This window comes from Fusarium tjaetaba (assembly GCF_013396195.1).
Source record: "Fusarium tjaetaba strain NRRL 66243 chromosome Unknown NRRL66243_c0000030, whole genome shotgun sequence".
Classification (NCBI taxonomy): domain Eukaryota; kingdom Fungi; phylum Ascomycota; class Sordariomycetes; order Hypocreales; family Nectriaceae; genus Fusarium; species Fusarium tjaetaba.
Genome location: NW_023501226.1, coordinates 508,613 through 535,024, shown reverse-complemented (window position 1 = coordinate 535,024; position 26,412 = coordinate 508,613). Strand labels below are relative to the sequence as shown.

Here is a 26,412-nt window from a genome sequence, read left to right as displayed (position 1 = left end):
CTGTCGAGCCTTTTTGGGTGGTCTCTGACCACGTGGGTTTTTTGGGGTCTGCTTTTTTATTTCCTTTGTCTTTGCTTTTCTTCCTGTCGAGCCTTTTTGGGTGGTTTCTTGACCACGTGGGTTTTTGGTTTTTTGTTGCGGGCGTTGGCGTTGGCGTTTTTGCATTTCCGCTCGTCCTGTACTTGCGCTCCTGGGGGCCTGGTTTGCGGTGATGATAACTGTCTTTACACAACCCCCCCAAAGTTGGCGATTCACTTCACTTGCTCGGTATGCCCTTCGGGGAAACTGACTCGTGTTGCGAACATGTACCTCATCAAGAACAGAAATCTGAGCAGACCTTAGAGTATTTCCTTTGTTTTTTATGTATTCTTCGCAAGTGCCTAGAGTAGCCGCAATGACGATAATCCCCTTTGCGTGAAGTCGTTCTCTTCCTTTGCGAAACCCTCTTCTGGAGGTGTTTCCTGGGAATATAGAGACACTCGTGATTCGCATGATATAGTTTTCAATCGGAGCAGGCTTGGCCTTCGTGGGGAGCCGTATGGGACGGAGGGAATGCTTTGAGATACGAATTTGCTGCCCGGTGATGATCAATTGACCAAAAAGCCAAATTTGCAGGCAACAGCGGCGGGCATCATCTAGGATGTTTGCAGGGCATTTACTTGTCCACTGCCGCGAGTTGTCAGTGAGAACCCAAGAGAGCTAATCTGAGGGAGCCACCACATCTTCGTATCTCAAGTCACATACATTTAGTAGTCGTAAACACTTCAATAGCTGTAGGAAAACAAATGCGCATTCTATATTTCACTTTTGGTCCCACTCTACAATACAACAGATCCACGAACTCTTAATCGTGCCGTTGTAGCAAAAAATACTCGTACATTGCTCCATCCTCTATTGCGTCTTCTTAGCGCCGGTAGCCGACTTGACAGGCTGGCTGTACATCCACACGATGCAGAACGACAGGAATCCAACAATAGTCGCTGAGATGCCTGTCAGACCGGGCCAAGCGCCGTTGATCACGTAACTCCGGGGGTACTCGTCGTGGGCCATGTGTCGAACGCTGACAGTTCGCTTCTCCTCGAGGTTGGTCAGGAAGGGTCGCTTGTAGTTGACCATGAAGTTAAAGATGCCGTGCTGGTCGGGAAGAACAAAGTCGGTACTGTAGACAGTCTCGTCTTCGCCGACATGAACGGGCTTCAGGGAGATGCGGTGGAAAGGAGACAGCATGGAGAACTCGAGCTGGAGGTGGTCGCCCTCAGGGAGATGGAAGGGTTGCCAGTCATTCCAGGCGTACTCGGAGACGGAGATGCTGTAGGTCTGTGAATTGTTAGCGAGGTCAATCATGTCAGGGGAGGTCTCTACATACAACATCGTTCTTGATGCGGTACAGCTCAGGGTTGGTCTCATTGTCACCCTTGAGGTGGTGCTCGATCTTGTTCACCCGCAAAACACCAAGCTCCTGGAAAGTCCAACCAGCCAAGTTGGTGATAAACTCCTTGTTGGCAGGGAAGATGGCCTTTCCACCCTGTCGAGTAACCTTGGTATCAAAAGCCTTGTCCTGCAGCATCTCAGCAGCACCAACGACAGTGACGCGCGCAGAGTTGCGAGCCTGGAAGACAGAGACAAGAGCAAGTTGCTTTCCGGCAGCGAACAACTCATCAGGCTCGACAGTATCGCCCTGCTCCTTGGGGTTGTAGCTATAAGCGGTAGGGGGCGCTCTAAGAACGGGTGTAAGAAGAGGTCCTGAACCAAGAGTGTGGCCAATGGCGTGGGGAACAGAGATGAATGCGCCGGGAATCTCGAAGTAGTCCTTCAGGCCGGGACGGACGTTGCGGGGAGCGTCGAGGACGAGGGTGTCGTGTGTCTCGGCGGCGGAGACGGCATCGTAGGTGAAGTGGTCGACGACCTTGCCGTTGCGCTCAGCAGGAATGGTAACGTCGAGCTGGTCGAGGACGGAGACGAGAGTGACGGGGACCTTGTGGGTAGCGGACATTGTCAGGAGGATGTTTCCGCCAGCGTTGATGAAGTCGACGATGGCATTTGGGGTCAGATTGGGTCCCAGACCTGCGCCAGTCAGTAAAGCTGTATCCTTGAGGAACAAGACATGACGAACCCTTGATCTTGGTGGGGAGAAAGACAAGATGATCATAAGTCCTCTCGCCATACTTGAACAACTTCAAATCATCGCTCTTTGGTGTCTCATACGTGATATCATAACCCCGTTCTATCAATTGTAAGCTTCATCATCTCCCCAATACCTCGCAGAGGGCTCATACCAGACAAGTCGCGGAAAAACGTAGTATACGCCTCCTTGTCCTTGGGCGTATCGAGAATAACCAATAATCGATTACCAGCTGTGCTCACGGCCGAAACCAGCGCCGCGAAGAGTAAGACCACGAGGCTCAAGAGTGACCGCATCGTGTGGTTCAGAGAGTTGCGTGGGTTTATAGTGTTTGGTGCAAGTTTGGACAGCTTGCGTGTAGGAAGCTCTCAGTGGAACCGTGGTAGCTTGCGTTGGCGTCTTAGGGATACGTAGCCTTCAGTGGGGGGGGAGGACGGGAATGGATGTGAAACTGCAGATGCGCTAGTCCTTTTTTGTGGCAGACGACTCTGAGAGCTAAAGGTTCTAGAGTGAGGTGAGGAAATAATCCGATGCCCGCGGCTTGGTTTTTCCGAGGATACGATTGGACCGTTGCTCGAGACCATCATCACCACCGAGATTGAATCGACAAACACCACATCGTCAATTGAGTATGGCCTCACTCCTGATACGATATTGTTATTGTTAGTTTCTGTGCTAATTGATTTAGGCCATCATGTCTGCCGCTCCTCTCTTCTGGCAAACTCCCCTCAAGTACTGCCGCTGGGCAGCCCGCGAGCGTCCCGCCCTCTTCTGGTCCGTCATCATCGGCGCAGCAGGCCCCGTCGCCATGCCAATTGTTCCTCCGATCCGACACTACTTTGGCGATATCGATGCTCCCCCCGTTCCCGTCACCTATCCCAGTGCGTTTCCCCTCCTCCTGGACCTCAATCCCCCAATGCGAGACTAACATACACAGTCCCCTCTGGTCCCAGGAAACAGCTCACCGGCTACGACGACTAAACATCTCGAATTGAACGACGAAGGAAATATCACGGCTCGGAATGAGCACATCTTTGTACAAACTACGGCGTTTCCCGATGCGAGAGGGAGAAGGGATATCATAGAGGAAGAATAGGGACGAGAAAACCCAGCAGCAATTGACGCTTCAATTCGATTTTTCTACAATCAATCCATCCATCGGCTGTCTACATTTCGATACCTATATATGTGTGAGGATGTGCGCGAGTCGTTGATTTTCTAAACATGCGTATAAACATGAAGCAGGAAACGCCGCAGCGATGTGCAAGAAGCCAAGAAAACAGAATACCCTCCTTCTCTTTAGTCATACGAGGCTATGTCGGTGGTCATATCGAACTGATGTCCGATTCGGTAGGGAAAGGCTCTATCTCTCCCTGCTTAGTAGATTCCATTCGTACTAGAACTGTTAGATTGAGGATTCATGAGGAAATGGGGAATACTCACAACTCGACCGTCATCATCTCCAGTGTAGACGCATGTTGGCATTGGACTTATGCACGTTATGCCTGCCTCTGTGTTGGCGCCCTTGTCGTTCTTATAATCAACATGGTCAAGCTTTCTGAGGAGCTCGAGCGTCCATCGGCTGCCCACGATACTGCGTCGCCAGACATTGACCCTGCCGCGCTTATGGCCTGTGAAGATCAAGTAGTTGTCAAGCCACTCGTTGCCAGCACCTTCGTAAAAGGCGCATGAGTGAATGTAGTCATCTTGCTCAAAACAGACATTCTGTTCCAGAAGGAGTGTGCCGTTGAGTGTGTACAGTATCACATTGGGTCCAGAGCAGAGAAGGATCTCGCCCGAAATGTCGTTGATACGTGCACATTCGACAGGCCGTACCAACGGCAGCTTTCGGATGAACGACAGTCTGTTCAGATCCCACAAGAATGCTTGTCCATCTGCAGAAACAGTCAAAAGCGTGCTGAACGCTTTGCTGACTGCAATCGTTGTAACAGGCGACTTGTGTCCAAAGAGACTAGACCTCGGAAGTAACTCAACCGGCTTCCCAGGTAAAGTCTGTAGAGCATACACCGAAACAACACAGTCCTCTCCAGCAGTGATCAAGGTTTTGGAGTCGGCAAAGCAAGCACACGAGATCTGGCCGATGTGAAGGTTCTCAAAGAGTCCAGCAGGCTTTGTTGAGTTAGCGACGTGGCCAGATCGAGGGACAAGGTTCTGCATTACCTTTCGGTTGTCGCTGAAGAAGAAGCGAATGCTGTTGTCTGCGTATCCCCATTCAAGGAATTTGTCGTATGGTGGGAAGTTGAGACGGAATGGAGAAGCGCACAGCAAGCGGTCGAGTTTGGAGGCGTGGATGAGTGAAGCTACACGTTCATGGCTTTCTGTTGTATCGGTTAGTGATGTCTGAGGTTTAAAGGGAGCAGAGTTCTTACCAAGGAGTGGATGCGGCAGACAGCCCAACGAAAACACACTGCTGTCTAGTCGCCTCACTGGGCTCTTGACGTGTTCTCGAGCAGGATGCGACTTCATAAACACTTGATGAGGCGTCTGTCCAAAGTTATGAATGACTCCCGCTAGAATGGCTCTCTCCTTTGCATCCGTGATGCTGTCCAGATCCGTCGCACCACGATAAGAAAGATGATGAAACACATTCAGGTTTTCCACAGCTGCTTCACCCCGTTGCTTGTAACCAAATACCAGATCAATCCACTGGTGTAGGTTCTCGCTCACATACGGACTCTCAAGCGCTTCCCTGTGCTTGGCGATAAAGATCCTCGGGTCACCCTTGGCCCACGGTGGAAGCTCAACGTGGTCGACCTTAACGCCGTTGCTCTCACGATTGCCAAAGTTGTAGCCGTTGACGTTGGTCAAGAATTCAGGGAGGCAGTAGAACTCGGGAATGAGTTCTCTCACATCAGCCTTGTTCTTGCAAGAGGCTGATTTCCAGGCTTCTGGGATTGACTGGAACAGGCGGTCGGCGTGATCGAAGCTTCCACCTTGCAGCAGGATGTATGATTGGACGAATGGTGGTAGACGGATCAGGTATGACGAGACAATCATGGCAGAAGAATAGTGAGTACCATAGTGGAAAGGAATCTCTCCGATTTCTGCCAAGGCGTTGTAACTCTCAACAAAGCCTCCCACTCTGTTCGGTGTCTGGGCACCCATTGGCTTTGACAGGTCTCGGAAGGTGTTGGGATCATCAAGATCCAAGTCTTCACTCGTATAATCAGCCAGAACCCACGGGAAGACCGGGTACTGGGTCAAATCATTGAACGTCCTTCCAGCCATAGTGTTGACCATCATAAGATAGTGAAAGTTGGAGATCTCGCCCTTCTGCCATTTCTTAAGGAGAGGGTTCCAAGGCGATGAGTTGAAGAACGTGCCAAACTTGGACCCGAATCCTTGAGGCGACTCATCAAAGACCTTGAGAGACTCCAGGCGCCAAGCATCTTCAGGGTTCGGAAGCGTGTTTGCGCCGCTTGTGTGAGGTGCCTTGTTGAGCATTTTCACAAACAGGTTATCTCGCACCACAGGGTTAATCGTAGTCAAGAGATAGCTTCGACCGTCAGTGAAAAACACCTCGATCGCAACATCTCGAAACAGGAACCGACGCTTCGAGATGCTGATAACATCTTGCCATCGCCAATGCCTCGATTCCTGCTCCTTGTTGTTCTGTCGCTTCTCAGAAGTCTTGGCGTCCGTGACGATCTGAGAGAAAGGATCACGCTCTTCGGGAGGAGCCTGCCAGACATTGACGATGTCGCCGTTGGCACACTGGAACACGTTGTCCATTATGTAAAGGGCATCCTTGCCTATTATAAGGATTCCCTCACATGCTTCCAGACCAATAATGCGCGAGATATTGTAGGCGGACTGGACTTGGTCTCCTCGCTCCAATCGTCGCATCACTTTGCGGTTTTTGTCCTCGAAACCTTCATCTCCTTCGTTAGGATCATTGGGGTCATCCACAAGCTCAAAGTCATCCTCCGGCGCAACACCAGAGCTGGGTTGCTCGGCTGGCTCAGTGGATTCTGGCTCCTCTGTGAACTGAGGCTGTTCAGCATTGCCATCCAGAGCCGATGCAGCGCTTGGCTTCGTTGGCGTCACAGCGGAAGCCTGGATCGAAGGAGCTGGACTGGCTGACGTATTGATGCGAAGAGTCTGCAATATCTCACTCGCCTTCCTCTTCGGTTGATACTCATCCTTACTGATCGTAAAATCAGGAAGAACCCTGAGCCTCATTCGATTGCGACCTTCTGTGCGATCAAGCTTCCACTTCGGTGTAGCGGCCTCGCTGAAGACCGCACCAGGCCTCATAAGATCCCGCTCCATCTTGGTGTAAGCCGCGCTTAGGAATACCAGGTCATCTTGTTGGTCCTGCATGAGTCGCTGATACTTGAAGTACTCAGAGTTGTAGATGCTCTTCATCCAAGCGCTATTACCAATATCATGACTGATGAGGATCTTCTCCGTGTTGATGCTCTCCGCATGCAATGATCTGAGCTTCTCTTTACGCTTGGTGAGACGAACTTTGGCTGTCTCTGAAGTTCGCACATTTTCTGAACTGACGAAATCCTCCCAAGTCTTAGACATGCCGCCAAAGAAGAGGACATCTAGCGATGGGCGGTGCTTATCAACCCAGTCAACGAATGACTCGTCGTCGACGCCTGTCAACTTCTGAAAGTCCTTCGAAAGCTGCTTTTGGTCTGGCGACATGCAGGAGCGGATCAGCGTAGCTGATTCCTCTGGCTTCTGCACCAAGATAATGCGTAAGAAGTTAGCTGCCGCAATACGAAGGGGCATCTTGTCGCCAATGAGTTTCGTGTAGAGCTGGTACCAGAAGAGTTTAAGGAACTCATCCTCAGTCGTAAAGCAACCAAGAATTGACATCTGCCAGTACACCATCTTGTCCATAAACTGCTTGGCCTCCACCAAAGTGGTCTCTTGGTTGTCAAGATCCGATAACCTTAGAAGAATGATCCTCAGTAGACAGCTTCGGATTGTGGCGACAGCTTGGCTGCAAAGTCGGACACTCTTGAGGTTCGAGATGTCTGGTCGCTGCAGAAATTCGAGAAGCATGCCCACAAAGTCAATCATAGCTTCAGCACCATTCATGAACCATCCCTCAAAGATGGCCTCTGACATGTGTGTGCAGAATCGAGACAGGTTGGTCAGTACACGAGGCTCACAGATTGCTTTCTGATTGAGCTGAACATTATTCGTCAATTGAGCAATCACATGCTTCAAGATGTAAGACTCAAAGTACGCTTGGTGTTCGCGGAAACCAGGAGGGACTTTAGTAAACAGGCCAAACCCTGGGAAATCTTTCCGTGCGAGAAGCTGATCCATAAAGACATTCACCACCAGCTCCAAGAGTCCATCCAAGATATCACTACTAGGTCTCTTGCTCGGTACTGATCTCAATGAAGGCAGCGCTGGGTTCAAGCGAGCTGGACTGGGTCCAACTGGTGATTTTGTTTGGGTGAGTAGGATAAACGAGGAGGCTCTTCGCAATGGTGTGCCCTTTGGTGGTGTTGACTGAGGCGACGGCACTGGATCCACGCTTGTTGTTCGCACTATAGGCGTGGCATTTGAAGCGCTACCACTAATCGGACGGATGATAACATCAGTCCCCTCAAACGTCAGCGCCGTATCGCCAGAGTTCAGCTCGGTTTCGGGTGTCACCGCATCGGCGCTAACGATGACTGGGTAGAGTGCTGAGAGCAACAGTCTCACCCACTCCGAATTCAGGGCAAAGTCCCTGAATTCCGTTGACCGTGCATGGAGATCCGAAAGGAAGCGAATAACGGTATGTAGAACACTGGCATAGCTTGCAACTCGCTCGCTATCTCGTGAGAAATTGGAGCGCGTTTCAAGGGCAGTGGCCAAGTTCATGGAGCTCGCTCTCGGGCGTAGCTCAGTAGACGATGCGTGCTTCTTAAGCGCGAAAGCTGGGTCAATATGAGTTGCCGGCGAGTCTGGATCATCCTGATGTCTCATCACATCCTTCAGACCATGCTGTAGCATGGCAGTAATGACGGACAATGAGTCGGGGTATACGACTTTTCGCTTGCCGAATGTCTCCAACAGGCTGAAGAAGTCGAAATTTCTGTCAAAGTTGATCTCGGCCACATCGTAGCCAAACAGGATACTAAAGCAAATGGGCCAAAGAGTTGGCATATCCCAAAATCGCTTGAGTCTATTCGACATGATGATGAAGCCTCCCGACTTTCCAGCGAATTTTGAGGTATAGTTCGAGCCGTGGGTGACCAGAAGACGAGCCAGAATCTTGCAACCGTGGACAACGACTTCCGGATCGTCTTCAGCCAACAGGTAAAGGAGCCACTACAAAATTTAGCAAAGAAATACACAAGATATACTCGCTCTCACCTTGTTTGTCACAGTTCGTGCAAACTTCTTGATGTGCGTCGTGTTGCCCTTTTCACACAGAATGCGCGAGTACATGCTAAGAACCTTGACACCCAGCTGCTTCTTTGTCAAGAACTTCAAACCAGAGGCAACCGCAGCTGCGGTGGGATCAGTCGGTGTGCCTCGCCTTCGTGGAACTGGAGTGCTCGATCGAGATATGGCCGAAAGAGGTCGTGGAGTTCGTGGTAAGGATGAGGGTTGTGAATGGAAAGCGTATGTGATGAAAAGCGACAGCGATCGCATGACCTCTTGGCTAAAGTTGGACGCAACAAGGACCTCGAAAGCGCCCATGAAGTGAGATATCGTGTCTTCTGATACGACCTCTCCTTTCATGGCATCGAGCAGCCTCTTGACAATTCCTGTGAATGATTAGCATGATTTGCAAAGTGAAGGCATGATGTAACATACTCATCCTTATTAGCCTTCGGCTATTAAATTCGTGATACTTGCTCTTAACTGCGAATGTCACGAATTGTTTATAGTAAAGCTCTTGGATCCGAGGTGCCGATTTTCGCCAGATGTCCAAGTCGATGAGCAAAATGCGATAAGCAAGTGGGTTGATGATGAAGGACTCCATTGGCTCGGTATGGTTGTATCCAACGAATCCAAGGATGAGACTCAGTAGTTGAAACGCCAGCCGATCGCGGTCCTCGTTAGAGACCTGGAGTCGGGTGACAGTTGAGTCGCCACTGCTGCGGTCATAGCCCAGCTTGACGCGGAGAAGCATCGCCAAAATGCCGTATCCATTGTCCTTCTCCATAGCTTCACTATTCCTCCAGCTTTGTCGAATGCAGTAAAACAGCATTTCTGCTGATCTCACAGTCTCTTCTATTGACGATGCTCGCTCAAACAACTTCAGAGCCAGTGGAGTGAAACCAGCAAGCCGCCACAGGTTCTCATCCAAGTACGATGGTACAGCGACGATAGGACTGCCTCGGAATTGGAGAAGACCTTGAACTCTGAACAAGGAGTCTGGAAGACTTGGCACCGCACAGTTGATCGCGAGAGGGGCACCCTCCTGGTTTGATGCACGGAAGAGATTGCGAGCGCAGTTTCGTGGGAGTGACCTCAATAGTCCTGTGTCGTAGAATTGCACATTTTCTGGAAACGTGGCTGAAGGAAGAATGCTAAGGAGGATCTTGGATTCGGGTAGTAACGAGCCAGCTTTCTCGCGGACAGCTCTTATAATGTCCGAAGTCTCGCCCTTCCCAGGATGTGCGATCTCGTTTCTGAGACCCAAGGTGGCTGATGCCTCATAGGTCTGAAAGCCTCCTAAGCTATCCTGGAAGTTGCCTTGATATCGCGGACCGAGACCGTAATGAACTGCCAAGAAGTCATCACTCAAGGCATCCTCGAACAAGTGCGCCGAAGCAAGTGACCAGCGCGAAAACACGAGGCCAGGTCCAATCTGGTTCGAAAGGTCTTTCGGCGTACCAATGAATGCCTGCACTGGGTTCGTCTTGTTCTGGTTCGAGTTGAATGAGGCAAAGCTATCATGGGCACCATTTGACAAAGGTGGAAGATGGGGATAGTTGCAGCGAATTTGTTCTGAGAATTCACCGTTCACGTAGAGTGACGCCTTGCTAGTAACTAATGCTTTTGGTCGGCGATGCACAATAGCAATGTGGTACCATTTCTTCTCCTTGAATGAAACAGATTTGAATCTGACACTAGGTTTGTTGGAGGTAACAGATGTTTGTAAGATAAAGTTGTGAGTATCCCTCTCAAGATACATCAGCAGAAAACATGCTTGCGTGGAATCAAAGACACCAAATATTGTTGTGTGTGCAGTAGGATCGAAGCTGTCTACTCGAATCCACGCTGTAAATGTGTAACCTGCACTGGACTGCGGTGGGAACGATCGACCAAGACTCGACAACTCAAGGGACGAATGGCCGTGTAATGAGAGATCGAATTGGAAGAATGGGGGGCCGGAATGTTTCGATGTCATCTGTAAGCAGAACTCGGACGCTTCAGACCCGGGCCTTGATAAGAGGAATTGTGTATCGGCAGGTTCATTCACACCCAAAAACATGAGCATTCGGCAAATCCCCAAAACCTTCTCTCGTTCGGGCGGGCTCAGTGCTGAATCGGCATTGAAGGCGACCCGTAGGAATTGTGATAAGGCACCCGTCGAGTGCACGGCAGCTCGATTATATATAGAAACCGCGATAATATTGTGCATTGTCTCCAAGACGAGAAGTGAAGCGGGGTTTGCAAGGCCATCTTTCATTCGGGGAATGGCCATCCAGAAGCTGACGACTGCTCTCAGAATCTCAGGATGCCGTATTATGGTTTTGGCATTGACAACCTCCTTCACACCAGGTGTAATATTCTCGGCAGACTTGGCCAGCACAAGATCCCATTGTTCTTCGGCGCCATCATCCTCTTCTTCTTTTGGGGAATTCTCGTCGTCGGGTCGTAGTGATTTCGCGATTGATTGGCATAGAAGATCGAGTGCTTCGTCGTCGAGGGAAAAGGCGAGCAGCTTGCCAAAGACATGACAGCTTATCCAGGCATCAGGCTCAGCCCCGCCGAGTCCTATGCTTGCGATAACTTGTTCTAAAGCCTCCCAACCGCCTCCCTCGACTCGATATCGGAAAAATCGTCGGTTCCCTGAATGTCCACGCAGCGCCCCAGAAAGAAGGTTGAGACAGTCTCCTAGCAGCTTAAACAGAGCAAGCATGTCCGCATCACTTCGCTTATCGGGGTCGTAGTAGCCTGAGAAGGCTCGTAGCAGATTAAGGATGGTTTGGAAGCCGTCGGCATGTCGAAAGTCATCTTGAAGGACAGGCGAGTGCGTCGCAGAAATATGCTGTATAATATGTCGGAGTTTCCGTAACAATGGCGGTATTTGAGGGTATCCGTCTTGCTTGTGTAGAGTCGTATCGAGGTTCAGAGCTTCGAGCAAGCCCTTTATTATCTCGAAGGACTTGCTGTTCGGAGGATTTGAGGCCGAGGTGGACGACCGGTATCTTCTTGGTATTGAGGCCATTGTGTGGATTGTTTAATCACGGGTTCATTCCAGAAGCAACCTTTTCCCTCCTGAGCCCTTCAAGGGTCCAGGCCGTTATCAGTCGTCGTAGGCATCGAAGAGTAAGATTTAGAACTTGTTGGAGCTACCGGCGCGGGGCGCATGAAGCTCTCTGGCAGGGGGAAGGACAGCACACACAACACGACCACGGGGGCTCGGCGGTTTGTGAGGAAGATCGGCGGGAGGTATCGGGGCTCGAACTTGTCAAACGGACTCTGAAGCTGAAAACTAGCGAAGGTGTCTTGAAACAAACGGTCATGACTGGAGCCTGGACTACCTGTGCTCATACTGTAACTCGGGGTCAGCCTTGGAGGTGTGGCTTGGCTGTGGCGAGGCGGCCCCTCACTCTCAGTTCAGTGCCACTACTTTTGGGCGGATCGCCTGAGCTGACGAAGCTCGAGTCACGGTGTTGGAGTGACATGAACGCGAGCACCTGATGGAAACCTCCACACCTGCATAAGGAGGAGGGTTTGAATGTGAGGATTTTGGAGAAGATCAACTACATCGGCTCACTCATCGCGATTTATGGATTAATAGTGGTGTTGATACTCGAGACAATGTCTTGTTTGAAACGCCATGTCTCGGTGACGTCGATATTTGGTTCAGGGTAGCTTGTACGAACATGCTGCATGTCATGCAGATGCCACGAATTGTGTAACAACTGTCCTGTTCTCTTTGTTTTCAGTAGACTGAGATATGGAATTGCGTATACATATTTGCCGCTTTCGTGTAAATCATGGTCTTTGCTGTCACTTTGATGATCGGTCTTGCATAAGCATATCCAACTTAGAAGAATGCTTGTCAAATGGAAAATGCTCCGAAATGGAGACTATGGTGGGTTCAGTCAACATCAGGAAGTCTGAGATAAGATACCGTGCAGCCGCAGATTCTCTCTGTGAATGTCCATATCAATTAACATGGCTTTCTCAGATAGGCAACATGCTTCGAATGCGACATTGGCCTCAAATCAGGGTCTTGCTGTTCAGCCCCAAGTGCATGCATCTATAAGCATGGCGGGCTATAGAACCATGGACACTTCGAAAAATTGACGACTTTACAAAATAAGGTATCTGACTTCAGTGTTGCTTTCGCCTAATCGCCTAAGTATTAAGTTAATTCACCAAAACTTGTACTGTCTAGACGGGCTGTTATTTACAAATTTAGCTAAACTTCATCATTAGATCAGGAGCTTTGTCGATCATGGGATAATTGAAACCATGGATGTTCCGAGATCCGTTGGTCCTTATCTCAAACAGGAAGGAATCAGCTTATCTACTGGATAAGAGTTGATAAACAGACAATTTGTTGAGCAGCTCGGTCGTCCGACGTCCAGAATGAGCTACAAGTGCTGCTTAATGGCGTTATCTGAGCCGGCAAGATAACAAATCGCTGCCGATACTAGAGAGTGGAGAGCTCCCCGAGAGCTCTGTACCAGATGCAGACGCGCTACGCATGCGTATGTACCTCACCCGAGCTTGGAGCTCAAGGTGCCTGGCGTGCATTGACAGAGAGCAAAGCACTGGCCAACGTTGAGCCCCGGAAGTTCTGGGTGCCTGGTGAGAACCGTGAAATAGCTTATCAATTTCGCATAGTGAATCATGACGTCTGCTCTGCCGTGTTGTCTTTCCAAGGAATCGAATCTCCCCAAGACAAAAGGTCACTTTTAACCCTGGGAACGGACTGGGATGGTGAGGCGCTGCTGGCGTTGGCTTGGAGCGAACAGCGCTTGAGAGTCGAATTGAGACATGGGCATGCTACACTGGGCACGTGCCAGGGACGTCGTCTGACTCGATGGATCAGGCGGATTAGGTCAGTGGGGGCCAATCGGAGCCAAGGCGCTCCCCGCATTCTGCGTTTTAGCACTGGGTAGAGAGACACCTGCTTTTGGCTGCAAACACCGCAAACTGGAAGGTACCTGACTTATTGAAGCTCACCCTGTCTGGGTGGATCTTGGTTTCGGCGCGATCAGGATACTTTGATCTGCCTGAGGTAGCACAGTGTGAGGGAGCTTGCGTATTCATGATGAACTGTATCTGTTTATGGCTGAGTAACTGTAATGGATCAGCCTCGAGGAGCGAATATTCCGTTGAGATGAGGATACGTTCTGGAATATAATGGAAAGGACACATTTCTAGCTTGTGAAGTTTGATACAAGGTTGAATGATCAACGAATAAGCTTGCAAGAGAAGTAAATCTTGCTCTCAACCTTCAGTACAGTGATGTCGTGTTCGCTCCCGTTACCGAGAGCCTATCCATGATCCATGACTCGAAACGAGGCGGACAAACACGACCGGGTTGTCAGCCTTCGTCAACATGAGGCAATCACTCGCCATCAGTTGACTCTCAAACGATCAGAAGCGGTGAATGGGTACCCGTACAATCACTGTATATCCTTGACTCTCAGTAGAAACGCCCATAACAGGCTCATCATCTTCATCATGACCATTCCTCGGGTCAAGACGGCTGAACTGTAGCCCGCCTCGGCCTTCTGAACTCAGTGCATGGCCAAAATCTCACACTGTCCGTCATGAGAGCTAAGAGGTACCTGGCTCAAACAGGTGCCGTTATCGCATTGCCTCGGTGACGGCCATTGGTCCTCTAGCACACGCACTAAACCATATTCGGTCCTCAGCCACTGTGTTATCGCCCATCCTAGAGATGGATGCGTCACACCCTCCTGCCGGGTCCCCCAGGCCCGCTGAGGCAACACTGGAGCTGTCGCACGCTGCTCGTGCTTTGCTTATCTACCCCAGGTGCTGCCGCCATCGCTTCTTCTTCCTTTCATCATCTCATCCATATCCATCATCTCTCTCCCCATCCTTTGCAGTATCGATCTCGTCTGATTCCATCTATTCAGACGGTCGAGGACATCAAATTGTCCATTTGTTTTCTGTCTTTGAGTCGCAGGTAGACCAAACACAAGCTTTGTCGCTTCAGCTTCGTCATTGCGCCTTTCGTCACCATGAAGTCCGCTTTCACCCTCTCTATGGCGGCTGTCGCCAGCGCTGCCTCCTTCAGCGTCGGCACAGTCCACGACAAGGCCGCTCCCATCCTCAGCTCCATCGATGCCGAGACCATCCCAGACTCCTACATCATCAAGTTCAAGGACCATGTTGATCATGCCGCTGCCAGCGACCATCACATGTGGGTTCAAGACACACACAAGCAAGGCGAGACTGAGCGCCTCGAGCTGCGAAAGCGCTCCATTCCTTTCACAGACAAGACCTTCTCTGGCTTGAAGCACACCTTTGACATCGGTGATGCCTTCAAGGGCTATGCCGGCCACTTTGACGAGTCCATGATCGAGAAGGTCCGAAACCACCCTGACGTAAGAACCTCCGATTATGCCTCATGATCATCAGAAGCTAACAACAACCAGGTCGAGTTCATTGAGCGAGACACTCTTGTCCACACCATGGTCCCTGTTTCGCAGAACATGATCACTGAGGACAAGTGCGACGGCGAGACCGAGCGACAGGCTCCTTGGGGTCTTGCCCGTATCTCCCACCGCAACACCCTCAACTTCGGTACCTTCAACAAGTACCTCTACTCCTCCGATGGTGGTGAGGGTGTCGATGCCTACATTGTTGACACTGGTACCAACGTCGACCACGTTGACTTCGAGGGTCGTGCCCACTGGGGTAAGACCATTCCCTCTGGCGATGCCGATGAGGATGGCAACGGTCACGGTACTCACTGCTCCGGTACTGTCGCCGGTAAGAAGTACGGTGTTGCCAAGAAGGCCAACGTCTATGCTGTCAAGGTCCTCCGATCTAACGGCTCCGGATCCATGTCCGACGTTGTGAAGGGTGTCGAGTTCGCTGCCACTAGCCATCTCGAGCAGAAGAAGAAGGCCAAGGACGGTAAGCGCAAGGGCTTCAAGGGCTCTGTCGCTAACATGTCTCTTGGTGGTGGTAAGACCCAGGCTCTCGATGCCGCCGTCAACGCCGCTGTCCGCACTGGTATTCACTTTGCTGTCGCCGCTGGCAACGACAACGCTGATGCTTGCAACTACTCCCCCGCTGCCGCCTCTGAGCCCGTCACCGTCGGTGCCTCTGCTCTCGATGACAGCCGTGCCTACTTCTCCAACTACGGAAAGTGCACTGACATCTTCGCCCCCGGTCTGAACATTCAGTCCACCTGGATTGGCTCCAAGTACGCCGTCAACACCATCTCTGGTACCTCCATGGCCTCTCCCCACATTGCTGGTCTCCTCGCCTACTACCTCTCTCTTCAGCCCGCTGAGGACTCCGAGTACGCCCTTGCTTCCATCACCCCCAAGAAGCTCAAGGAGAACCTCATCTCCGTCGCCACTGAGGATGCTCTCTCCGACATTCCCTCCGACACCCCCAACCTGCTCGCCTGGAACGGCGGTGGCTGCAGCGACTACAAGAAGATTGTTGAGGCTGGTAGCTACAAGGTCAAGGCTGCTCCCTCTTCTCGCGTTGAGGAGATCAAGCACGCTGTCGAGCAGGAGGTCAACCTCGTCTCTGGCAAGCTGACCACTGGTGCCAAGGAGCTTGGCTCCAAGGCCGAGAAGTTCTCCAAGAAGATCCACGAGCTCGTCGATGAGGAGCTTGAGCAGTTCCTCAAGGAGCTCAACCTGTAAGATCTATAATCTTATCACTGGGTGCATTGGGTACACATTATGTTGGGATTACGGATTGTTATGGGTCTTTTTGGTTTGGGTTACATGACATTGATAGGGGCGCTTGCTCTTCTTGATGACCAGTTGTCATCACATTGTGCGCTTGAATGCATGGGTTGGTCCATGGGGCATGCTAGATTTAGGCTTGCTTATTACAATACATCTCCTTATTACAAGATCAATCTTATCCATCGTGATGTCTGCTTTCTGTACTGTGCTGTTCATGTGAATGTTGTGTTCTATCTGACTACCACCGATAAGGCGGGTGAGGAGGATAGGTGCTTTAGTGGAGGCGCTTGTGGAGGAGGTAACGTTCTTTCGCTGTTGCTCAACTGCGAATAGTTCCTTCCATCTTCGAACGATACAACAGCATTCTCGTTCCTTCCTCATGTTTATCTCAAGTGTGTTGAGTCATTCTTTGCCATGTCTCTCTTTCGTTCTGTTCATTTGGTGCCATGAGCAACAAGGCATCACTCTATCCTTCATATTGTTGTTTTCGAGTCTACGATCAGCCTTCATTGATACCCAACTCTTACTTGCAGTTGCAAATCCGAACATTTATGAGAGATGCTGCGACGTAACAGCTCTCGAAAGAAGAATCGCCGCCCACTGAGTCGAAGCAAATCCACCAACTCTGTCACCCGCAGTCCCATCCGCGATCTCGAATCCATCAATGCTGCCAGGGCTGAACGAGATGCCAACATTGCTGCCGTAGTCTCATATCAACGGGCTCAAGACAGAGACAGTAGTGAGGGAATGCTATTTCCACGGGACCCTGCGAGCTTCTACCCTGACAGGAGTGATGGCACTGGCAGCGTCATCAGACACAGCCTGGAGCGGACTGACAGTGCTCTGAGCGGCCATGGCAGATCAAACATCACTCGACAGAAAAGCGTCCGCTTTACCGGGCCGTTAGCTCACCCACGCAGGAATTTTGCACCCAGAGCGAATGGTGGAAGAGATTCTCCGACAAAAGCAACTTCCGCGATCCATGCTTTCGGGGACGCAAACGCCAGACCCTCACCCACGCTGTCGTTCCAAGACGAACGACCAGATAACTTCTCCCTTACCCGACGTTACCTAGAGACGCTGCAGCCACCCGACTCGTGTTACCACCCAGAAGAAGATGCTGCTTCGATGGCCGCAACCTACAAAAAGGTCAGGAAGTCCCGGTCAATGGTGACTTCCTCACATGCAGAGACAGGGACAATTTCTAGCAAGACTTGGTCTGCAAGGACTCGCCAGCCGCCTCCAGTTCCTCGACTTCTGCCTCCGAATAGCGAAAATGAACAGCTAAAGGCTGCGATGCCCCCCCATGCCAGTCTTAGAGCTTCTACATCAATGAGCTTCCTCAAAACCCGGCGACGGCTGGCGGCGTCACGTTCAAGCAGTCGTGGTGATGATCATGACCTGGCAGTTCAACTTGCTAGAGAGAAATTTCGACAGATACAAGAACAGGATGCGAAAAAGAGTCAAGCGTCTACTTTGCTACGCCCAAAGCACACACAAAGCGAAAACTCTCCCTTCCGAAAGTCGATGCGCAATAACAGCAACAACACAGCAGTCTCGGCCCTTTCCACCATCTCAGCTTCAAAGCAGAGAGGCATCCGAAAGACGGCGCGCAAAGTGTCTCATGGTCTCAGATCGCGACTGCGGGGGCTCTTTGGCAGAGGAAAGAGTTCCGAGGACTCGGGCCAGCATGAACACGAACAAGTCGCGGCGGAGAAGGATTCGGATGCAGAAAGTTGCTTGCACCTCGGGGACGTTGAATCGACCGAAGAAGCCTCCATGTTTCATGTTACATCGCATGTTCCTTCTTTGCACGACGTACCGTCCAACCAGCAGCTCAGGTCTCGCAAGGGTAGCGTTGAAAGCTTTGGAGACGGCGACCAGCATATTCCTGATGACAAGTCTCGTGTCACCAGCTGGACGAACTCGATGACAAATACAGTCACAAGCCATGGGACTATTGGAGACTGGGAGAGGCAGCGCCTCTCTGTGATCAAAGAGAATGGCACGCATATTCCGTCATCAGCTCGATCGATCGAATATCTGGAGCAGCAAACTAGAGACATGATTGCAGACATGTCGGTTGATAGCGAAAGAGTCTACTCAGCCCTTATGGAGCGACTCGCACGCAAGGAGCCGACGGATAGAATCTTGCAGTCTCAACCAGGATCAGTCAAGTCCAGAGTAACGAACACCGGAGATAGTGATGGGCAATCCGTCAACAGACAATGGGATTGCTCCACCATTCGGTGCGTTCGGCCTGATGATAACGTTTTCAGGGACAATAAAGATAATTCCTCTCGAAGCTCAAGCTCAGCCACTGAGGTCCCCGAGCACGAGAACAAGCACCAGCCCCAAGCCGATCACACATCTACAGTCCAACACACAGATGCATTGGATTGGAGCGACGATAGGACTCACTCTGAGAGCGAGCGTACTAGTGTTCTACTCCAAGGCCTGGAACCTCACAAGACGATCACCCAGAGGAGCTCTGCATTTTTCGCAAGTCCTTCTTGCCAATCGTTCCGTTCCCCAAGTCCTTATCGTCGTGCTCTCAGAGCAAGCCAGGTGAACTCTGAAGAAGAACAAGACGCTTTCCAGGGATCACGATATCTACATTCGCTATCGACCTTGTGCCTTCCTACGCGTCAAGACAGTAGCCCTTCTTCAGGTAAGGACCTGCAGGTGGGAGATGCGGAAAGTGTTTACTCTTGTGCGGGCGATGATGCAAACCCGATGCATTCAGCTTCGGAGAACACCGCGAGACAGAATGAGACCTGCATCTACAATGATCCCGTACCGCCATTAGAGACTCCTGCTCGAATGTCATATCGTCAACACCAACGAGATACATCGACAGCCAGCTCTGTAGAATGGAAGACCTGGCTTAGCTCAAAAGTGTCACAGCTTGAAGCACCTTTGACACCTAGCAAGCGAGAGAAATGGAACGACGTACTTCCAACACTGGGTCACGTTAGGGAAGACGCTTCTATAGGCTCAACACCTGAGCATTTTACACCTGCGAAGGATGGGACAACGAATCGCAGCCCTCTGGGCAACGTCAAGGGCAATGCACAAACCTTCCAAGGCGCAGGCAGTCCGACGCGATCAACGCGACAAGTCTTGATAGGATACGACGAGAATGCAGCACCGAGTTACAAAGCCAATACTTATACCAAGGAGCGGCCCCCATCTATACCGCCCAGGAGCACGTTGCGAGCGGTGCCATCTCTGCCAAGTGTCGGCCCAAGAGGATACATCCCAGACGCAGGCTTGGTGAAGGAGATGCCGCGTATGCGATCACTAAACACAATAGGACGTCTCAATTCGACCCCAGAGGAGTCTATAAACAAGAGACGGTCCCGGACACGAGTGACTGGTTGGCAAGGCTCACCAACCAAGTCAAGTCCTGGGGTTCGTGCCCAACCTCCCAGAACCGGATCACCTGCTCTTCGAGGAGACTTTGGCTTGAAGTATCCGATCAGACCTCAGACAGCAGAGAGACAGCCGGGAGATATGATGAGGGATCGAGAGTCTGATGCTCAAGCGATGGGTAGCAAGACAATGGTGGATCTGTTTTTGAGTAGCCGGCGGAACCAAGGAGACGGTAGGAGTAGTGGATTTGGTAGTTCACCAGCGGCGTTTCTTTGAAGGCCACATGTGCGAGTTGTTGAAGTAACACGGTATGAGAAGAGTAATGTTTAGTGAAGAGTGGGCAGTTATGGTGCCGCAGGTCATCAATACTCTTGTATATATCTTAGCTGAGGAGTCATTGACTGCAGGTCTTTTTCGTATCAAGACATGTGTTTGTGCAAGCTCATTGCCACAACATTGCGAAGAGATCCCACCGCCCGATAGCATTAATTGAGGCTGAACGCTTGGGTCATGCCGTCAATTGAGGTATCATGAATGTAACCGACGTGAGTCTTAGATGGAAATAAAGAGAACGTGTATTATTACTATTAGTGTCTACTTATCCTGATCGAGCGGACAGACGTGAACCTCCCAATACTTGGCATACTCCTTGGGGAAACTCTTCTCCCTTTCCTTGCTAACCCACTCCCCGTATTTCTCATGCGTAACCGCCTCATCCAGCACCCCGTTCTCCTTGCTCGTCTTTGTAAACTCCAAAAAGTCCATCGTGACTTTGACATACTCCCCCAACGCCTTCTTTACATCCGCCGTAGCGCCAGTCGCAAAGTTGAGCAGCAATGGTTGGAGGAGTGGCGCATCAGTCACACTGGGATGCGCCGTCCCAATGCTGGTGAGAAACCATGCTGAACCGACTTTGTCGCGCACGCCACGTACGAGATCGAGAACTGTATCGAAGTGAGGGCGGCCGAAGAAGATGCTGTGGGTTTTGGACCAGGAGTTGGAGTGTACGACGAGGAGAGGCACGGGGATGTTGGTGTTGAGCTGACCGCTGGATTTGCCGGGATCGAGAGCGATACCGCCGATGGCGGGATTCGCAGCGGTGGTGTTGGCTGTCTTGAGGGCTTGAAGAGCACCTGTCGCGCCGTAGGAATGGCCGTTGATGGTGAGGTGCTTAAAGTCCAACCGATCCTTCCATCCATTCAATGTACTGCCTTCGCCTCGAGAGCTAGAGGCGAAGATATCCTTGCCCTTGCCGTCATTGACATCCTTCAGGACTCGAATAGCCTGCATGATCTCCTCCGTGCGAAACGCAAGCTGCTCTTTCTTGAGCAACGTATCGTTCATAGGCGGCTCAGAAATGAGATCGCTCTCCTTCATGAGAAACACAGGCCTGTCCTTCTTGTTCTTGATCTGGACCATACTGCCGGGACAACTTCCATCGCGATGCTCAAGCGCAGCGATGACGTGGCCCCGACTGGCGAGTTCACCGAGATAGTGCGTGTAGTCCGTTCTAGAACTCACAGACCCGTGTGAAAACACCATGACTGGAAACTTCCCCCCGTCGGGTCCTAAGAGCGGAACGTCCACTTTGGCGGGGATTCTGATGCTGCCCACGAGAACCCATAGCGCGAAGGTGAAGATTGGTCGGATGATGAAGTTGTTCACTCCCGCTGCGCGCGCATATCCCTCCGCTGTAAGACTCAGCGGCTTCGGCACCCAAGGATGCAGCGCACCCTTTGACCTCGCGCCCTTGACAGCAGGATAATAAACCGTAAAAAGCACACTCTCCACCTCAAACGCCGGCTTCTTCGTACTCTTCAGCAACGTCTCAGACAAACGCTTCGGTTTCTCAAGCGGAATCTCCAGATCAACGGCCCCTACGTCATGAGGTCCCGAATAAGCCGGTAATCGCGACGAGAAGAACGGCTGCCATGTTACAAAGCAGTAAAGCACGTAAACACCTATAACAGAACACGCGACGTATCGCAATGTTAGGCGCGGACGGAGAATGTGTTTGAGATATTGGGTAAAGGGTTGGAGAGAGGTTGTGATGCGTGTGAAGATGCTGCTTGGTCGGGGATCGAGCCAGCGCGGTTTAGGCGCGGGATCCATAGTTAGCGGGAGGTCCGGGTCGGAGGAGGAGGAGGAGGAGAAGGGGGAGTTGAGGCGGTTGAGTTCGAGATCGATTGAGTTTTGAGAGTGTGGCATTTCTTGAGGGAGAGGAGAAGGGAATGAGGAGGTTGGTTGTGAGGTGAGGTGATGCGTTGAGTGTTTCTTGTTAGTGAGTGAGTGATGAGGGTGGCGATGACGCAAGCGGGTCTGGTAGCATTCGGCATTTATCGATTGGAGAGGATTATTCATCAACGATAGAGACGTGAACTTTATAAAATGTCTTGGTATCCATAATATGATTGGTTATGATGAGTTACATGATCTTTAATGATGGGAAATTGCTCTACAACACATCGTTGCTCATTCATGGCCAAAATTGATCACAGAGCACAGTGCCGGATACAGTGCATATGTATATTACCTACTGTCTCACTACTGAGTTGACCAGGCTGTAAATACTGGTGAAAAGAAGCATGACACCTTGCTGAGTCAAACATCCATGATAGACGATAGTCTGAGGTAGACGAATAAAGCAGTCGTTTTGAGGCTGTTGCAAGATATGTAGACAGACTTGCTAACTGTCTGGCTGCTCGCTCTTGACTGACTCATATCACTTGTATGTACACACGGTAACACTTGTGGCAACGGGGTTTAAAAAGAGAAATGGTTGACAAAGTCGGAGAGTGTAATAGGGTAGTGGCTGCTGAAGAGGCAGTGCAATTTAATGCCTCGGTCAGGTTTGCAGTCTCCTTTCCCAGTTACATCTGCCGGCCAGTATCTCATACAAGTGCAGTTAAACCAACACAGTCTGAGATACGAAACCCCATATCCTGTTGCTAGTAACTTGAAATGATCCCTTTTGTGAAATTTAAGTGGCATTAGAGTCAGAAACTGACCAGAAAGAGAGAGAGAGAGAGAGCTGAGTTAGCAAGTATGGCCAGATGTTGAACGGAAGAACTGAGCTGGATACTGAAGTTCGAAGAGAATTCCCGAAATACGCTCAACGCATTATTAGTTCCATCAAGTTTTCGGTTGAGCCAATCCTTGTAGGAAATGCGTCCTGGCCCTCACAGCCATGTCAACCTGGAAACACATACTCTTGCCGAGAAGTAGTAGCAACTACCGTGAGCCGGGTACGTACACAATGTATGCAAGTCTTGATGCTTCTTCAACATCCCTTCAAACTTCTATTGGCTAGACAATGGCGATGCATGCGGGAAGTCGGGGACTATATCTGCAGAAACCGCAGATAGTCACAGACTCACAGTTGCCGCCAGATGAACCCGAATCACGCTGATGACACGGTGATGCTTCAGTAGATGTATTTGACGTAATCGTAAGTCAAATCTCCTCATCCCACTGAGAGCAGGGAATCAAAAAGTGAGGCCGCAGTTCCCGGGAACAGCAAGGTAGTAGTCGACTTGGAGGGTGGACCGTAAATACCTCGTTTAGCTATCACATAAAGTTCACGAGACCCTGTCGACGATCAAGACTTCCAATTATACACCGCCACGCACAGACATGTGAGAAACTTAACTTTACTATGTCTATCAAAAACACACCCGCGTTATTCGCGTCGAACGGGCGCGTACAGCACATTATCGTAGCATCGCGAAGGGTGATGAATGCACATAGCTTGCAGCATGTCACCTGTCACTTTTCTAAAAACCCCTCGATTGATAAACTCAAAATAATCTCCGTCCTGTAGCATTGTAAAAGACGTTTAATTAATCTGGAGCTGATCGGCATGGGCTGTGAGAGACCGGATGATATGATCTGACATTGGTGAAACCCAATGCGGATAATATGTTACCATCCACCCACCAGGCGTCGGCTTTATGTTTACCAGTTCTCGGGATAAGGGCATCGGCGATCGACAAGAGACTCTCCCTCGCACTCTATCGTGCGCCAAGGAACTACCTACTCCAGATCGGGTGCGACGTAGGTGAACTCTCTAACGTTAAGCGATATGTATGTACGGATACCCCATCTCTTGGATGCAACCTGGGCTGAACGACATGCGACAATAGTGACACGATTTTACCGCGAGGAACGAAAAGAAAGGTGTGAGGCATATTCTTTGAAATAAGAGAAAGAGAGAAAAAAAAAAAAAGGTGTCATTATCACTCTATGTCATCGTGGCATTGCGTCGTCATTCCAATTTCCAACCATGGTATCAAAGCCCTCCCAAATTTAATCCCGCCGATCCGATCTCAGCCCCTCCCGCCAGCCGACACCTCCCATGTTCCGTACCCATTTACTGGAACGAAAAACTGAGACACCTAGTCAGCATTAATCTCAATCTCCTGTATAGTTTGTTATTACGTTGTTTCTCTTAGGCCGGACACTTGAGAGATGCTGCCTCTTGTGTTTTCGAGTCAAGTGCCGTTGTAGTAGTTTGAGGGTATTTGCTGCAATCTTTGTGATTGTCAAGTAGAGACTGTATCTCTTGGATTTCGCATCGTAGAGAGCTGATTTTCGATTTGAGGGCTTCGTTTTCAGTCTTGTAGTCTTGGCTACGGGCCGTTGATGTCGCGTGATCTGCTTGAAGGGACATATTTATATATAAGGTAATGTTGATGATCGTCAGAAGATGAATATGGAAAGAGAAAACATCTCCATCCGAAATGAAACGGCATGGGCGATTAGATATATACATGTGTCAGTATCGCATTGTCTACTCATCAACGATGCCCCATCCCGGGTTAGCAGGAAAAAGAACGCAGTCCAGCAGCCCATTTCGGCCGAGTGGCTCACCGAAAGACTCGCATAAGCATGGTGTCATAAGCACTTCATCGACCCCGTTTTCTAGTGCCAAAAGTCAGACTAGGCGTGTCAGTTGGACCCTGCCATTGGCGTGCGCCCAATATTCCAAGGGTTCTGCATTTTAGGTTGAGGGGCTATTTCATCTGCCGAGTCAGGCGTTTAGGAATTCAGTGCGTGGTACTTTTTGAGCCTATAGATCGATGATCCTGAGATCTGGCACTCGTTTAGGGCACTCACATCCATCCTACCCTTCTAAAGACGAATGTCGCGCCGCTGGCCAATGCCGTGGCACCGGTAAACACAATCAGCGTGCCATAGCCCGTCCCGTATCCACCTGCTGCTTGGCCCTGCCACGGCATTCCCTTTATTAACGCTCCACTTAGCGGGCCGGACGCTATGTTTCCTATCCCTCGTCCTGCGGAGAGGACGCCAAGTACCATGGCGGGATCAAATGACGTTCCGCTGGTGCGGGTGTTGGAGGGTGTTGATGATACCATTTGCATGATGCCCGTCCAGGCTGACGTGTATGACCCTGCAAAGATGCCATAGAAGATGCAAAAGACATACAGGATGGGCAGACTTGTTGAGAAGCCCCACAGGAGAAATGTGCTTAGTGTTGTACCGGCTGCTGAAATCATAAAGCAGTCAGTGACATGCAATCGATCTGTGAGTGCACCCATGGCGACGCAGCCAAAGACTGAAGCGACATTGACGAGTAGAACTGTAAGAGCAGACGCAAAAGACCCCGCCCCAAGAGCAGTCCGAGCATACGAGGGGAGATAAATCCCAGGCAAGAAGAAGCCCAAAGCTTGTGCAATATTAGCCAATTGATGAAGCAAAAAGTTTCGTCTCAACGCAAAGCCCAACTTCAACGGATTAATATGCTTCGTCGCAGAGTACGGCAACCGCGGCTTAATGAAATACGCCAACGGCAACGTCAACAAGAACAAAGAAACCGCCCAAATCCTCAGCGTAGTCCTAAATCCATATTCATGTAGAAACTTTTCAAAAAGAAGCGGCAAAGCAAAGCCTGCAAGACCAGTCCCAGACCACATTATCCCAAACGCAAAACCTTTACGCTTGGCGAACCATTCGTCCATGTAAAGGATGCAAGGACAGTAGGATATGGAACCACCGATGGCGTAGAGGACGCCTTGGGTGAGGATTAGATGGGTTGTGTTTTGGGAGAATGAGCTTAGGGCGAGGGCGATGCACATTATGAAGAGGCCGATCATCGGGGACCAGCGGCTTTGTCGTGGGTAGAGACGCTGAAGACTCATTGTGAAGGGGAGGCCGAGATACATTATACCCTGTGGGTGTGAGCGGATTGTTACAGAGGGGATGTGATGGAGTGTACCATTGCGCAAGTACCGATGACGGCGATGGCTGATGAGCCTTCGAAGGGGGCATTGGTACTATAGTAATCCTGGAAGACACCAAACGCAAAAGGGAAGCCTGTACAGTCAGTCGGTTGATGAATAACAGCAGGTTCAGGAGACGCACCCCATGTAAGAGCCTCAACCATAAAAGAAGCCGCCAAGAACAACCAAGCATCCTTGCCGCCATCTACCGGCGGAAGAGAAGAGACTTGATTCTCGTGAGTGCCTGTGAGGTCAATACCTGACGAGTTCAAGCCTTCTTGACGACCGGGGTCTTGACGCAGCTCAATTGAAGTCTGGCTCATGATTATAGTGTTTAGGGATCTCTTGGCTTTTGATATTCGGGGATTAAATTTTTCTTATAGAGGTGAGGATTAGGTTGGCCGATGATCGGCGCGCCCTTGATCTGACATTGACATTTTTGGGTGGCTTGCCGAGTGGAGCTGGGGCGTGGACTACAACTTGGAGAGTTTGTGATGTCGTATGGGATTTTGTTGATGATGTCGGTGAGGGGATGGTGTGATTATTTTGTATTTAATTCTTTTGAATAGGCTATGAAGAGTGCTTTTCCCTTTGT

At 50.5% G+C, this 26,412-nt stretch overlaps 6 protein-coding genes across 6 annotated transcripts; 2 read left to right on the top strand and 4 right to left on the bottom strand.

The window, feature by feature from the left end:
* Positions 1-891: 891 nt before the first annotated feature.
* On the bottom strand, positions 892-2,418 carry FTJAE_1751 (oligosaccharyl transferase complex subunit OST4; the record flags this gene model as incomplete). The annotated part of the gene is made up of 4 exons (XM_037347873.1): positions 892-1,317; positions 1,367-2,064; positions 2,114-2,224; positions 2,277-2,418. The coding sequence occupies 4 exons, from the start codon at positions 2,416-2,418 to the stop codon at positions 892-894; spliced, it is 1,377 nt and encodes a 458-aa protein (XP_037211318.1).
* Positions 2,419-2,816: 398 nt separating this feature from the next.
* On the top strand, positions 2,817-3,103 carry FTJAE_1750 (NADH dehydrogenase; the record flags this gene model as incomplete). Its single annotated transcript, XM_037347872.1, has 2 exons — positions 2,817-3,003; positions 3,060-3,103. The coding sequence occupies 2 exons, from the start codon at positions 2,817-2,819 to the stop codon at positions 3,101-3,103; spliced, it is 231 nt and encodes a 76-aa protein (XP_037211317.1).
* A 396-nt stretch (positions 3,104-3,499) lies between these two features.
* FTJAE_1749 (Beige like 1) lies at positions 3,500-11,507 on the bottom strand (the record flags this gene model as incomplete). The annotated part of the gene is made up of 3 exons (XM_037347870.1): positions 3,500-8,428; positions 8,474-8,871; positions 8,921-11,507. 3 exons carry the CDS (start codon positions 11,505-11,507, stop codon positions 3,500-3,502), a joined length of 7,914 nt encoding a protein of 2,637 aa, XP_037211316.1.
* Positions 11,508-14,508: 3,001 nt separating this feature from the next.
* FTJAE_1748 (subtilisin-like serine protease) lies at positions 14,509-19,854 on the top strand (the record flags this gene model as incomplete). Its single annotated transcript, XM_037347869.1, has 3 exons — positions 14,509-14,874; positions 14,926-16,151; positions 16,779-19,854. 3 exons carry the CDS (start codon positions 14,509-14,511, stop codon positions 19,852-19,854), a joined length of 4,668 nt encoding a protein of 1,555 aa, XP_037211315.1.
* Positions 19,855-20,172: 318 nt separating this feature from the next.
* Positions 20,173-21,786, bottom strand: FTJAE_1747 (acetylhydrolase; the record flags this gene model as incomplete). The annotated part of the gene is made up of 1 exon (XM_037347868.1): positions 20,173-21,786. One exon carries the CDS (start codon positions 21,784-21,786, stop codon positions 20,173-20,175), a length of 1,614 nt encoding a protein of 537 aa, XP_037211314.1.
* Positions 21,787-24,689: 2,903 nt separating this feature from the next.
* Positions 24,690-26,140, bottom strand: FTJAE_1746 (monocarboxylate transporter 2; the record flags this gene model as incomplete). The annotated part of the gene is made up of 2 exons (XM_037347867.1): positions 24,690-25,766; positions 25,814-26,140. 2 exons carry the CDS (start codon positions 26,138-26,140, stop codon positions 24,690-24,692), a joined length of 1,404 nt encoding a protein of 467 aa, XP_037211313.1.
* Between the last annotated feature and the right edge of the window lie 272 nt (positions 26,141-26,412).